Here is a 15,240-nt window from a genome sequence, read left to right as displayed (position 1 = left end):
AAGTTATAACAATAAGCTTCTAACTTGCATCCACTTTGAGTTTCAATCACTAATTCAACGATTAAGTGATAGAATTAAGCAAAGATTTGATAATGGTCTAAACTGACCGGAAAAGCAATAAGCACACAGCTTATGTTTCAAGCATAAAAGCTTCAATTTTCATTCAAATGACTTATTCCAAAAAGAGTACAAAGCTAACTTATATGTATACCTTGTGTCCAAAAATCAGCTGATTTGGACCACAGAGCTACGCCAACTAAGCAATAAAATACAAGAAAGAAATATTACAAACTTTCAGCACACTTCTACAAACTGCTTAGCTAGCCTATTGAAAGTATAAAACTGAAAAACTACCAAAGAATATAAAATAGACATATTAAACTATAAATCCCAAAAGCTTGAACCATTTGCAGCTCAAATGATTCTGCCCAAAAGCTTCAAAGAGAAGCTGGACGGCTGGGCTGGCAGCAGCATCCTTAGCTTGAAGTCTTCATTGCTCATTGGATGTAGCTTCCTTGCCATGTGAACTTCATGTGCTTCATACACTTCCCAATGCTTCAATTCAGTGGAGGTGGCAACAAAAGCACAAAACATCTCCTAAAACTAGCTTAAAGAACCGGATTACAAAAAGCTTAAACTAGCTTAGCTCTTAAAGCATGATTAACATAACTTAAGCATGTACTTAGGCTACTAATCACTTACTAAACTTGATTACCAATACATAATGATGATTAAGGTGTCATTAGTATTAGTTAATCTTGCTTAAGTAGAGATTAACATAGGATTAGCCTAATCAAGTGCTTAAGTAAGGTTTTAGAGTAAACCGAGCTAGTTAGGCTTAGAAATTGAACCTCCTTACCATGTTCTCCTTTTGATCATGTAGAAGAAGACCTTGATTGTTCAAGCTAGATGCCCCTGCATCATTCTCCTCAGGTTCGAAAAGGTCTTCTTGTAATTCAAAATCTTCTGCAAGATATGGAGCTAAATCACCAACATTGAATGTAGCTGAGATGTTTCCCATTTCATCTGGCAATTCTATCTTGTATGCATTGTTGTTGATCTTCTCTAGCACTTTGAAAGGACCATCACTTCGTGGCAGCTTGTTCTTCCTCCTTGTAGGAAATCTTTCTTCCTTAGATGTAACCACACTAGATGTTCCTGTTCACTTTGACTATACACAAGAATATCACCAAATAAACAACAACAAAGATACCAATGAAGAGCCTGAGTACCTCGTGCATAAGTCTCATGAAAGTACTAGGAGCATTTGTCAAATCACATGGAAGATCAATAGGAAAGACATCACCAAACTCCTTCACTAAAGGCTTAACCATTTCGTGCACTTCATCAAAATTCTCATCATTTTCATCCATTAACAACAACAAATACATAACCTTCCCCTTCTCTACAGCTTTGTCAAGTTGTGGTTTAGAAAGGATTAAGGTTTTTTTGTTTTGTGTTTTAGGTGGTGTTGTTTTTGGTTTTAAAGTATTCGGCCATGGACTAGGACTAAGCACAATTTTCTCTATTATGCATGAAAGTGTATGTATTAGTCCTACCATTATGTAAGGCTTCTTTATCAGATTGCCAAGGTCTACCTAAGAGTACATGACATGCATCCATAGGTAATACATCACATAAAACTTCATCCTTATAAGAATCACCAAAAGAAAAGCTAATTAAAGCTTGTTTTGTTACCTCCACATAATTGCCATCATTAAGCCAATGAAGCTTATATGGTTTTGGATGTGAGAACACAAAACTTGTGGGAGGTTAGAAGATGATCCCATGGTCTAATTTCGACTCTTAACCCTAATTTTCTTCAACATATTACTAGAGAAATATTTGGAAAATTTCACTTTGTTTTTGGTCTAATTTCGACTCTTAAAGTTGATTTAGCGATTAATTTTTATGCTTCTATTGTTAATTTTCTACTTGATTCATATATTAGTATAATTTTCATCTCTGTATTGTTCTACTGATTAGTAGATTATTGGAAAAATTGACAATAGAGGTTTGAACTTTGGGCGATAATTTTTAAAAGGTTTGAACTATTAATTAACCTGTGTAGGTCCCAACTTTAGGGGGTCTTAACTTTTAGCGGGTCTCGGTGACTTAAAACTGACCTTTTTTAAAAAAATCTCACCTAATGCCTACTTCCCTCCCTCAATTAACCCTTCTGGTGTGACCCAAGTTTTACAAGTTATGACCTATTAAGCCAGTTTCAAGTCACTAAGACCCGCTAAAAGTTAATACCCCCTAAAGTTGGGAACTACACAGGTTAATCAATAGTTATGACCTTTTAAAAATTATCACCCAAAGATGAGACCTCTATCGTCAATTTTAACGTGAAACTGAATTTAGTAGCATTATCAGTTATTATGTGAAATATATTGTTCTTAGTGATTTTGGAATTGAAGCTTAGTGTTTATGAATGCTTATCTTGTTAAAATGGGTATAGTTGTGAGGGTGGATTATAACTGATGGACTATGAGGGACTAGCGAATTATAAAACTTGGTCTTGTAATTTAATTCTATACTCGTTACACTTGAATGGACCTTATGTTTACACTTCATACCTAATAAGCCTTGAAATTTAATCTTTTAAAGGTGAAGCAAAAGCTAACTTTCGTTTTGCGTGGGGATAGTGTTCAAGAATTGATAAGCCAAAGTTTGGACCCACAGTATTGTGTAGTAGCTTTGCCAAATCGCCCAAATGATAGCACATTTTGAATGCAATAATTTGGACGACAAAGAGAACAAAGGTCTTGCTCTCTGATACTTTCATTAGTCACAAGCATGTTGTTGCTTGGGCTAGTATACTCATGCCAATTTCAAAATGTTTGTAAGTATTCATGTACGGAACTGAATTATTCACTCATGTAACACTATGTGTTTGAGACGATTTCAATTTATGTGCATCATGATGTATGATAAGGAGGGGGGCTCGCAGGAGGCTGTGAATAGTAGATATGTGAAGGAGGGGTGCATGTGGAGGTTTGTGAATGGTGGGAATGTAGGTGTATGTGTGTGGGCAGGTCGATGTGAATGGTGTCTGCAGGGGGTGGGTGTGTAGGTGGGTGGGTGGGTGTGCAGGTGAGGGTATTAGTACGTGTTCTTCATGCTCCTTTAACAGTGCATTAATGTCTTTCCCACGCAGGTAAACAAGCTCTTACTCTTGCAGTTGAACCTCAGTTATTTCATCTGGAAGCTCAAATCTCGATACGTGTTCGTGAATCTTCTTTCTATCTTGATACTAATATGGAGCCTCTTATCATTTTGAAGCAAAATTGAACACTTAGTACTGCTTCCAGTATCTGACAATGAGTCCTAACACTTCTTGCAACTCTGCTTGTACGTAAAGGCATCATGGATTTATATCGTGGCATTTTTGACGTTAAGATATTGATTTGTCATGTGGCTGTTTGCAAGTTATAAGATGTTTGACGTTAAGCTTGTTTAGCTAATTGATTTTCTTATTATGAATTGATCCAAGGTGTATGCAGCCTTAAGTCTAACTATTGAATTAGCTAAGTGATTTATGTCGATATGATGGATAAGCTGCTACTCTATCTTAGTACTATAAAGTGTGTTTCTGCCTAGAAACTAGTCAAAAGAGTAATGTGTTTAGGGTGAGAGTCAAATCCCGAGTTAGGTTATAATCTCGAGTCTCGTAGTCTCCAATCCTGCAAAACAAGGAAAAACTGACCCGGGGGTGTTCCCGGGAAAGCCCCTCCGACGCTCAAGTCAGTTGAGATTGAGGTGTAGAGAGAAAGTAATCCAGTCTAGAGAGAGATGCTCTAGTTTTGTTAGGTGAGAATTGAATACCTATTCATTGATGAGACTGTTGGTATTTATAGTGTTGGGGTTTTCCCAGATAAGAAACCCTTTTGGGAAGCATCCCAAGACCTAGGGAAGCCTCCACCTTTTTAAGGTAATTAGCTTTTGTCCCCCTAAAAGATGGTGAATCTTCCTTGGTATGTGGAACTTAGGCCTTAGGTGGAGTGCCTTTTGACATTCATTGGGCCAGGCCATGGACCCAAACAATTAGCCGCGCGCCAAGTAATCGTGGATGAGCTCCGGATTTAAGAGACGGTTGATTGGCGAATTTCTTTGGGGATAAATCTTGACTCGGGAACCCCGACCCGAGCGTGTTTTCTTCAATAGGGATTTTTCGGGGCTTCCTCTTAGCTCCCGAGAGGTATTAGGGCTATTATGCGGGGGATATATCAATCCCGACCCCGAGGTGGGATGATGTCCCGACAGTCTTTGAAGAATGTCTACCCCGACTCCGACTTTCCGTGGTATCCCGAGACGGCACTGTAGGGGTCCCTGCTGAATTCCTGGGGCTCGTGCTACCCCGATACCACCTTCCAGGCTGGGCAATCCCGACCCGAGTGCTAAGGTATCCCGAGGCGGGAATTTTGAGCGGGGGTTGAAGCCCCTTATCACAACCCCGAGACTAATAGGCTCTCGGTTTATTTCGGGGGGAAATGACTTGGCAACCCGAGCCGGGTGATGTTGACTCCTTATTAGGAGTTATGGGACACTTCGGGTCTATCCCGAGTCGATCTTAAGTGAACGTAGCCATTATCTGGCTAAGTATGAGAGCCCCCGGGATTGACCAAGTAGGGGTGCCCGGCCCAACTCGGGAGCCAATAGACCTTCCCATGTAATCCCGAGTTGGTTATGAGTGAACTTAGCTCATTATTTGGCTAAGGGAGCCCCCTGGAGTGACCAAGTAGGGGTGCCCAACTCGGTGGCCAATAGGCCTTCCCATGTAATCCCGAGTTGGTTATGATGGAACTTAGCTCATTATTTGGCTAAGTATGGAGCCCCTTGGATTGACCAAGTAGGGGTGCCCCAACTCGGGGGCCAATAGGCCTTCCCATGTAATCCCGAGTTGGTTATGATGGAACTTAGCTCATTATTTGGCTAAGTATGGAGCCCCTTGGATTGACCAAGTAGGGGTACCCAACTCGGGGGCCAATAGGCCTTCCTATGTAATCCCGAGTTGGTTATGACGAAACTTAGCTCATTATTTGGCTAAATATGGGAGCCCCTTGGATTGACCAAGTAGGGGTACCCAACTCGGGGGCCAATGTGCCTCCATATGCAATCCCATGTTGGATGCGATTAGACTTAGCTCATTATTTGACTAAGTATGAAATTCTCTTGGATTGACCAAGTAGGGGTATACCACTCGGGGATGATTGGAGGAAGTCAAGGTTTTTGAGAGTAGGGTTTGACCCTTGGAAGTTTGACCGTTGACTTTTTGGCTTTTAGTCATTTGGACTTTTGGGCCTGAATTTGAGTTGGGCCTTCTCTTCTGTTTTGGCCCAATCTTTTGAGAGCCCATAGGTTGTCGCGACGCGGAGGGGAGATGGGGGTTATATATAGAGGTGGAGAGAGAATTTGTCCGTACTCCAAAATCATTTTCAATCACTTTTATTCTCTCTCTAAAATCTCTCTCTAAAATCTCTCTAGAATTTCTCTCTAGGATTCCTCCCAACTCCATCTGATCCCGAGTTCTCCGAGTGCGCGCCCCAGATTCCGTTCCCGACTCTGATTACCCGAGAAGGTACGCTTCTTAGTGACCCTTTCTTTTATTTTCCTAGGTTTTTAGGATGGATCCCGAGGTGGATCCCCTTGCTTCCGTTTCCTCCCCTGTTAGGTTGTCGGAAGAGATCCGAGGGGTGGATGGTTTTTTAGTTAGCACTCGGATACCTTGTGAGGATCCTTCTAAGGTTCCCGATGCGCTTCCTTTGGTAAATACACCCGACTTCTTTAGTGAGGAAGATGAGGGAGTGATTCCTGGACCCTTCGAAGTATCTCTGGCCCATAAGCCTTGTAGTTCCAGTTATTTAGATAAACTACTTTCTGACCAGGTGGTGACGGTATCCGAGGAGTCGGCGAAAGCTCCTACCACCTCTGGCCAAGAGGTTCCCCTCCTTGACCCCGAGGGCGGTCCCCACACCTTTTTTCCCGAAGCCACCTTTATGAAGTCTATGGAGAGAAACTCCAAGTATGTGAGCACCAAATTTTGGATTCTGGACCCTTATTTTATTGTCCGAGCAAAGGGTGCGGAGTCGGTCTTAACTCCCCCCGTCGGGTGTGTCTCCGTGTATCATCAAAGTATGCAGATGGGGCTTAGGTTCCCCTTGCATCCTTTTATTAAAGATTTACTTAATGGTTATCATATTACCCTCACCAATCTTCTCCCGAATAGCTGGTTGACCATAAACGGGTTCATCGCCGTTTGTGAGCTTCTCGGGGTGGCCCCGAGTTTGCGCTTGTGGCGCAACACATTCACTCTTATGCTAGGCCCAGCTAATCGTCATGGCCCGGGATGGTTCCGCTTTTAATGTCGCCCGGGATATAAGGTGGTCCGTGATCCTCCTTCGAACCAAAAGGGATTCCGCCGCATGTTTTATCATGTTTATACCAACGCTGAGTGGGGTATTCCTATCTTGCCTCCTGAGGAAGGGCCTAGATTTCGGTTGAACCAGACGGTCCCCGAGATGTCTCGTGAAGAGGCGGTTGTGGCGATCTATCTTACTACCACCCCGAGGACAGAGTCGGGGATCTAGCTTATGTGCCTTCCAACTGGTTGCCTACCAGACATACCATCCGGGACGAGATGTTCTTGGCGGCCGTATGCTTGAGTTGTAGCTGTGACAAGGGTAATTTTCTTAAGTCTTTTTTTGAGCTGCCATTTAATGCTAAAGATTTGACATTTGTTTGTTTCAGGTGTTGCCCGAGCTCGTTTAGATCCTGCGATGGCTGAACATTTCACTGATGGGGCTGACTTGGCAACGAGACTTATGGCGGAGCTCGATGCGGAGACCATGTCGGTGCCGCCACCTCCTGAGGTAATCTTCGTCGGTTGATTACGATGAGTGTCCCTTTGATTTCGCTAACTTGTATTCCTTCCTCAGGACACCGAGGCCAAGAAGGCTAAGAAACCCCATGTTCGCTCCCGAAAGCTGCAGGGGGATGTGGAGAAGGCTCAGGCTGCTGAGAAGACAGCTTTTGAGAAGGCGGCCAAAGCGCCTTCCAACGTTGCTTCCAAGGTTTCTGAGAAGACCTCTTCAGGGGTCTCTTCGGGTATCAAGCGAAAGGTCGGGAGCTTTCCCGAGCAAGCTCTGGTGGATTACGAGGAGCCCCTCCAGAAGCGCTCCCGAGTTGAGAAATTCGGGATCGACACTCCCTTTACCGCTATCAGCTCTGCCTAGAAGATGGCCCGGGTGAGGGCAGCTGTTCAGGACATCTATACCGATGCCGATGATAAGGCCATGCTGGATTTGGGCCTAGGGGAGATCAATGCCTTGTATGAATCATGGCTTGAGGTATGTACTTTACTTCTGTACAACTTGTTCTTTCCCGACCTTAGTTATCTAACATTTTCTGATTTGCAGACCTCCATCCGTATGACGTCGGTGATTCATCGGCGCTCTCAGTTTGAACATGGTGTTAATGATCTTAACAACTAGGTCGAGGATCTTAACAAGACGATCTCGGAACAGGAGACCGAGATCACCCGTCTCAACACCGAGCTTAACCCCCAAAAGGAGTTATTCGAAAAGGCGTCCAAGGCGGTCAGTGAGCATAAGGCGCTTACGGAGAGCCATAAGAAGGTAGTGGCAGATCTCGAGACTGTTACCATCGAGAAGAACACTAAGCAAACAGAGCTCGACGAGCTTAAGGGGAAGCTTTTCAAGTCGAAGAAGAAGGCTAGGCATCTTGATCGTAAGCTGAAGGAAGCTTCTTCCCGAGCTCTGGCTCTTTAGGTGGATCATGACAAGTTCCTTGAGAGTTGGAAGAGGTCGCCCGAGGGACATGATTTTATTGGTAAGATGGCCTCCCGCTCTTACGCTATGGCGGTTCGGGAGACTAAGCAGCATCTAAGAGGCATACTGACGGGTCCCGACTCTGCCCTGGACTGGAATGTGGTCGAGGCAGCGCTTGAAGGCCGAGGAGGCTGCTAAGAAGGATCATCCTTCGTCTTCCGCCTCTAAGGTGCCTCCTTCTTCAGCTTCCAAGGTCTCCGAGACCCCGACTGTCGAGCCTGAGGACCCCGAGGTCGATGCTGATCCCGAGGACCTCTTGTCTGGGAGCTCTCATGGAGAGGATGGTACAGGAAGCACCGACAGTTCTCCTACCAAAGCTGCTGCTGTTTAGCTTTTTTTTTTTTGTACTTGTTATTTTTGAACTCAAATGTATTAAGCCCCGAGAGTTTGTTCGGGTTGTATTTTGTGGTTCCTGAGAGTCTGTTCTCGGGACCTTTAAGTTGTCTCTTTCTTTTGATGAAATGAAAGTATTTTCTTTTCAATATTGATTCGTCTGCTGTCTTTTTCCTGTGTTGTTCTGCCATGTGTTATCATTCGTTGCAAGTTATGAGATAATGTGCCAAACTTTTCATTACTGCTGCAATAATACCGAACTCTAATAAGGTATTGCTAATGGCCCCGAGTTATAACGAATGACAAAACCGATGGCTCAACTGTGGCCCAAAGCGGCTTTAGTCATGTCAACTCAAAAAGGGAACTGGCGAATACCCCGAGTTGGCTTGCATTTTGATTACATAAATGGCTCAAGTGTGGCAGAGTTACAAGGTAACTTAGATGAAATACTTCTTTAAATTGTCTGCATTCCAGGGTCGGGCGAGTGGGATGCCTTCTGGTGACTCGAGTCGGTATGTCCCAGGTTTGACCTCGGCGACAACCTTGTAAGGTCCATCCCACATTGGCCCGAGCTTGCCTTTGAGGTAGGTGAGGCCAGTGGCTTCCACCTTCCTCACTACCCAATCCCCGACTAAGATAGGACGAGCTTTGACCCGCTGGTTGAACTGTCTTGCTACTCGCAGCTTGTTATGAATTGATCTTAGCAAAGCGTTGCCCCTCGTCTCGGGGAGTAGGTCGAGATTGACTGGTTTTTCCTCTTCATTCTGCTCGCAGTCATAGAATGTCATTCTCGGGGATGGTATCCCGACTTCTACGGGAAGGACAACGTCGCTTCCATAAACCAAGTTGAAGGGTGAATGGCCAGTTGCCTCTTTCACCGTGTCGTCCGTGCTGACCATAACACTCCTGGGAGGTCGTCAATCCAGCTTCCCTTAGCTCCTTCTACAGACGTTTTTATCCCATTTAGCACCACTTTGTTCGTAGCCTCTGCTTGACCATTTGTCTGGGGTCGGGAGACTGCTGAGAACCTTGTTTTAATGCCGAACCTTGAGTAGTATTCCCGAGTGGGCCCACTGTTAAATTGCCTTCCATTATCTGAGATGATAGTTTTGGGAACCCCGAACGGGTGATGATGTTTCTCCATATGAAGTTCTGACTTGCTTATCGTTATGGAGGCCAGGTTCGCCTCGACCCATTTTGTGAAATAGTCATGGCTACCAAAGAAACCTCCTTTGCCCCGAGGCTGCTGGAAGGGGCCTATAGGTCCATTCCCCACTTGTCAAATGGAGACGCTTGGATGGTGGTTAGCTGATTGGTCGGAGCTCGAGGTATATCTCCATGGAGTTGGCAATTAGGGCACTTCCTCACCAAGACCTCTGCATCATGTTTTAGGGTAGGCCAATAGTACCCCGCCCTTAGAGCTTTCCCGACTATTGTCATGGCTCCCTGATGACTACTGCAAGCCCCTTCGTGGATTTCCCTCAAAATGTAATTTCCCTCGAATGGAGTCACGCATTTCAGTAGCGGGTGGGTGTAAGATTTTTTATACAAGTGGCCCTCATGCCAGAGAAACCACCCCGCCTTCTTTTTAAGGGCTTCAGCCTCCTTCTCATCTATAGGCAAGACTCCATCCCGGAGATACCCTATGATTTCTGCCATCCAGGTGTCGGTGTGGTTCAAAGTATGCACTTCCAAAGAGTTGATGCTTGGCTGCTCGAGAACTTCCCAAATTATGCTACGAGGGGCTAGCCCTTCTGCTGAGCTAGCCATACGGGCAAGGGCCTTAGCCTGTTGGTTCTCAGATCGGGGAAAATGCTGGATTTTGAATGAAGTCAGCTTCTGAATTAGCTGTCGGGTCTTGTTGAGATACATCCTCATATTGTCCTCCTTAGCTTCGTACTCACCCGAGACTTGCCCTACTATTAGTTGGGAGTCGGATTTCGCCAGCATGTTCTGAGCCCCCGCTGTGATGCAAATCTGTACGCCCAGGATCAGTGCTTCATACTCGGCCTCGTTGTTTGAGGCGAGGAAGTCAAATTTCACCGCATACTCCATCTTGTCCCCGACAGAGGGTATGATGACCAATCCGGCCCCGCTTCCCGACTTGGTCGCAGAACCATCTACTTGCAATTCCCACGACTCCCTTATTTCAATATCCTCAGGGCGAGAGCAGCATTCACTGATGAAATCCGCTAAGGCCTGTGCCTTGATTGCCCGACGAGGCTCATACTCCAACCCGTAGTTGGCCAGCTGGTCCGCCCATTCGGTCATTCTGGTTGAATGATTCTTGTTCTCAATTAGCTTCCTAATGGGTTGTCCGGTTAGGACAATGATTGGATGTGCTTGGAAATAAGGTTTCAACTTCCTGCTCGCCATTACTAGAGCGAACACAATCTTCTCGGCCTCGCTATACCTCGACTCTGCTCCTCGGTATGCATGGCTGATGAAGTAGACTAGGTGTTGAGCCGCTTCTCTTTCCGCCACCAGTACAGCGCTGAGCGCATGCTTCGATACCGAGAGGTATATGTAACAAGTCTCTCCCGGCAAGGGAGATATGAGTTTCGGTAGCGTTGCTAGGTGTTGCTTTAGTTGCTGGAACGCCTCTTCAGCCTCCTTATCCCAGTCGAACTCTTTTCTTTTTAGGGCCCTGAAGAATAACAAGCTTTTGTCGGCCGATCGGGACAGAAAGAGCCCCAATGCTGCAAGGCACCCCGTCAGCCTCTGCACTTCTCGAACGTTTCTGGGTGAAGACATGTTTAACACTGCATTGATCTTGTCGGGGTTTGCCTCTATCCCTCTTTCATCTACTAGGAACTCCAAACACTTTCCCCCGGTTACTCCGAACACACACACTTCTTGGGGTTTAATTTCATCCCGTGGCGCCTGAGTGTCGCCAATGTTTCTCTTAGATCATCTACGTGATCCCTTCTCTTCTTGCTCTTGACAATCATGTCGTCTACATATACCTCAATATTTCTCCCGAGTTGCTCTGCAAATACCTTATTTATGGTTCTTTGATACGTAGCCCTTGCGTTCTTTAGCCCAAAGGGCATCATTTTGTAGCAGTATACGCCTTGGGCCGTAAAAAAGGCGGTATGGACTCGGTCCTTTTCGGCCATGGGGATCTGATGGTATCCCGCGTTGGCGTCCATGAAGCCGAGCAACTCGTGACCCGCTGTGGAATCGACTAGCCTATGGTTGTCTTTGGGGCATGCTTTGTTTAGATATGTGAAGTCGACGCACATACGCCAAGCTCCACTGACCTTCTTCACCTAGACCATATTGGCCAACCATTCTGTATATTGGCACTCCTCGATGATTCCTGCCTCTAGTAGCTTCTTCACTTCCTCTGCAGCTGCGGCATTCCTCTCGGGACCCTGATGCCTGAGCTTTTGCTTGATGGGGAGGAACCCTTCCTTGATGTTTAGCTCAGTGGAGCAAAGTCGGGGTTCACCCTTGCATTCGCAGCTGAATAAGCAAAACATCCTTAACTCTTTCAAGGCTGAATCAGTGCTCCTGATCTCGGGATTGAGGTTTGAGCCAATCCTCAAAGTATGCCCGACCTCTGGCTCTATCACGACCTCTTCGACTTCCTCCACAGGACGGGGTCGTTCATAATACTTGGGGTTTTCAGATATATATACCCCGAGCCCCGCGGGGATTTCTGCTGGTTCTTCTCTCTTTCTCTTCTTTTCCTTCTTCTCCTCGGGTGCTTTGGTTCGGAAGCTGTTGATGTAACACTCCCGGGCTGTTTGCTGATCACCATATATCTTCCCAACTTGCCCATCGTCGGTTTCATACTGGAGCAGCAGCTGATATACCGAGATGGCAACCTTTATCTTGTTCATGGTGGGCCTGCCCATGATGACGTTGTAAGGCAGCGGGGTGTCAACAACTAGGAAGTCTATTGGTAGACTCCTGCCCTTTCCTCTCTCCCCGGGTTTTACAGCCAGCTTTACATGACCGAGAGGGTAGACCGACCCGCCTCCGAAACCGATCAACGGTTGGTTGGTAGGGATCACATCCTTCTCGGTGTACTTTAGTTTGAGCAGACAATCAAGTGTGATGATGTCGGCTGAGGATCCACTGTCAACAAGGATCTTCTTCACCCGGGAGTTTGCTATTTTCATTTTTATAACCAATGGGTCATCATTGGGGGTGTGCAAGTGCCGGTCAGGCTCCCCGAATGTCATTACCGGGCATCCCGCCTTCACGGGTTCCACATCTAACACCCGATGTGTCATTGCTTGAAGATGGGCCTTCGAGCGCGGCCAGATGATCCTCCCGAGGCATGGCCCCTCTATGACACCAATATACCCGTCGGTGTTGTCCTATCGTTTCTTGCTTCTTTCTCCTTCCCCTTCTCCTCCGGGGATGTTTGATGTATCTTTTCAACTTTCCTTGATCAGCCAAGTGATCCAAGGCCTTCTTTAACTCCCGACAGTCTTTCGTGGTGTGACCACACTCCCGATGGTATTCACACCATAATCTCTGATCCCGCCTATCTTTGGAAGTTCTGATAGGTGGGGGAATGGGTAATACCGACTTGTGTTTGAGATCCAAGTAGATCTCCCGCCTGAATCTGTTGAAACATGGGTCATTCCAATTATCTACTGCTCTCGGGAGCAATTGTTGGTGATTCCTCATGCTTTTGTTTGGTTCCCGGTAAGGGAGTTCTTCCTTCTTCTTCTTAGCCTTTTCCCCGACAGGCTTACAAATGTCCGAGGCTTGGATGAATTTCTGAGCCCGACTCATGGCCTCGGTGAAGGTGGTACTTCGTTCTCAGCGAGGGACCATCTGAATTTCCCGGCCAGAGTCCGACATTAGGGGTGAAGCAACCCCGTCCTGAAGATCTGAAATCTTCAGGACTCCTCATTGAATCGCTGATATATAATCGCAAGGCTCTCGTGCTCTTGTTGCTTGATGGACATTAAGTGGATGCTGGTTTTCTTGTGCCTACGTCCAGCAATGAAGTGTTGGTGAAAACAAGCCTCTAGAACCGAAAAGTTGGTTATGATCCAGGTGCAAGCCCGAAAACCAACTGAGCGCCAACCCTTTGAGGGTCGTCGGGAAATAGCGGCACCAAGTGGCCCACATCCCGTCTGCACACTCATCTGAGCCTTGTAGGCGCCATATGATCCTCGGGATCGCTACTGCCCGAGTATGCTCGATGGTGGGGACCTTAACCTTTCCCGGGTTGGTACCTCCATGATCTCCCGACTGAAGGGGGTCATAAATTGAGGACTCCCCGATTGATCAAGGTGTTGGCTTGTTCCGAGGAGGCCCTGAGTCCGCTTCGTCCTCCTGCCTCGTTCTCTTGGACCCGACAGGAGATTTCTCCCGTTCCCTCCTCGGGGTCTGAGAGTGAGCCTGCTCCTCCCGGTGCATCCTTTCCTTTTCTTCTCTCTTCTTGTTTAAGAGGTTGCGAGCGTCCTGCTCCGCTCTGCGCCTCCGGTTCTCTTCTATGATGCGCCTGGCATTCGAGTTCGGTGTCCTCTGAGAGTGAGCCTGTCGGGATCTCTCTCCCACTCGCTGCTCGCTCCGGTTAGGAGCGTGAGTTTGAGGGTTATCCATGCCACAAGGCTCTGCCCTGGTCATCTCACGGGGCTCCCCTTGATTGAGCTGGGGGATCCCGGCTATGAGCTCCTGTAAACTCCTCTGCATGTTATCGTTCAACTGTCGAGCAATCCGTTTGATGTCCGCCATCGTGACTGGTATTGGGTCTCTCGGGGGCAGAATGCTCGTCGTTGCGAGGGGTCGATCCCTCGTCGTCTATGGCCAGGAATTCGACCAAGACATTGGGTTGGTGAGACTAGAGAGGTGTGGGTACAGTGTGCCTCGGGTGGTTTTCCTTCGGGGTGCCATGTTGCTCTCGGTATGTGACTTTGAGATATAGTGTCCCCACAGACGGCGCCTAACTATTTCTGCCTAGAAACTAGTGAAAAGAGTAATGTGTTTAGGGTGAGAGTCAAATCCCGAGTTAGGTTATAATCCTGAGTCTCGTAGTCTCCAATCCTACAAAACAAGGAAAAACTGGCCCGGGGGTGTTCCCGGGAAAGCCCCTCCGACGCTCAAGTCAGTTGAGATTGAGGTAGAGAGAGAAAGTAATCCAGTCTAGAGAGAGATGCTCTGGTTTTGTTAGGTGAGAATTGAATACCTGTTCATTAATGAGACTGTTGGTATTTATAGTGTTGGGGTTTTCCCAGACAAGAAACCCTTTTGGGAAGCATCCCAAGACCTAGGGAAGCCTCCACCTTTTTAAGGTAATTAGCTTTTGTCCCCCTAAAAGCTGGTGAATCTTCCTTGGTATGTGGAACTTAGGCCTTAGGTGGAGTGCCTTTTGACATTCATTGGGCCAGGCCATGGGCCCAAACAAAGTGCTATCCAGAATACATGAGTGAAAGGCGTAGTAAGGTGCTGGCCTTATCGCCTCAAGGTGCAGCAACGACAATGAGGCACTATTGTACGCATACATGAGGCACCCCTCTTTATACTTGTTTGAGTTTGATTCTTATCTCTCTCTATTCCTCATCTACTCGTTAAAGAGTCACCTCTCTTCTGAAATGAAATTTAAGAGAGTATTTTCAAGAGATTTCACGTAAAATAATACATGAGTTTGCCATGAATGCGATTTTAATTTTATCTGGTGCCTTGCTGCTTGCATCTAGGTTTTGGAAACCCTTTGTGCCTTTGATGGTTTCGTGCTTTCTGAATCGTGTTTTATATTAAAATCACTAGTACGCTTTTTAGTTAATTTTACTGAGTACTTTCTCATATTTAATTTTTCATTAATATAGGTTGTGGTAAACAATGTTCTCATCGAAGCTCGATTATTGTAAGTTGCTTACATTTCTGTCAAAATTGGTTATTGTTAAATTGTTCGATGCTCTGGCATCTCATATTCTGATGAAATCTTTAACCATCATCTTTCAGTCAAAGAGATCGTAGAGGATATCCTCTTCTGTATGATTGTGAGCAGTGTAACAGAAAAAAGGTTATGTTTCCATCTGTTCATCCTTAAAGACTATTTTTTCTGTGCATGATCTTATGCAAGTTT

At 46.0% G+C, this 15,240-nt stretch overlaps 3 protein-coding genes across 3 annotated transcripts; 1 reads left to right on the top strand and 2 right to left on the bottom strand.

The window, feature by feature from the left end:
• Positions 1-7,238: 7,238 nt before the first annotated feature.
• LOC104905901 (uncharacterized) lies at positions 7,239-7,790 on the top strand. Its single transcript, XM_010694555.1, has 2 exons — positions 7,239-7,349; positions 7,494-7,790. Exons 1-2 carry the CDS (start codon positions 7,239-7,241, stop codon positions 7,788-7,790), a joined length of 408 nt encoding a protein of 135 aa, XP_010692857.1.
• Positions 7,791-9,440: 1,650 nt separating this feature from the next.
• On the bottom strand, positions 9,441-10,937 carry LOC130589714 (uncharacterized). Its single transcript, XM_057391213.1, has one exon. The coding sequence runs from the start codon at positions 10,935-10,937 to the stop codon at positions 9,441-9,443; it is 1,497 nt and encodes a 498-aa protein (XP_057247196.1).
• Positions 10,938-11,455: 518 nt separating this feature from the next.
• On the bottom strand, positions 11,456-12,313 carry LOC130589711 (uncharacterized). The gene has a single exon (XM_057391210.1). The coding sequence runs from the start codon at positions 12,311-12,313 to the stop codon at positions 11,456-11,458; it is 858 nt and encodes a 285-aa protein (XP_057247193.1).
• Between the last annotated feature and the right edge of the window lie 2,927 nt (positions 12,314-15,240).

This window comes from Beta vulgaris, chromosome 1 (assembly GCF_026745355.1).
Source record: "Beta vulgaris subsp. vulgaris cultivar EL10 chromosome 1, EL10.2, whole genome shotgun sequence".
NCBI classification, from domain to species: Eukaryota; Viridiplantae; Streptophyta; class Magnoliopsida; order Caryophyllales; family Amaranthaceae; genus Beta; species Beta vulgaris.
This window is presented reverse-complemented; position numbering and strand designations above follow the sequence as displayed.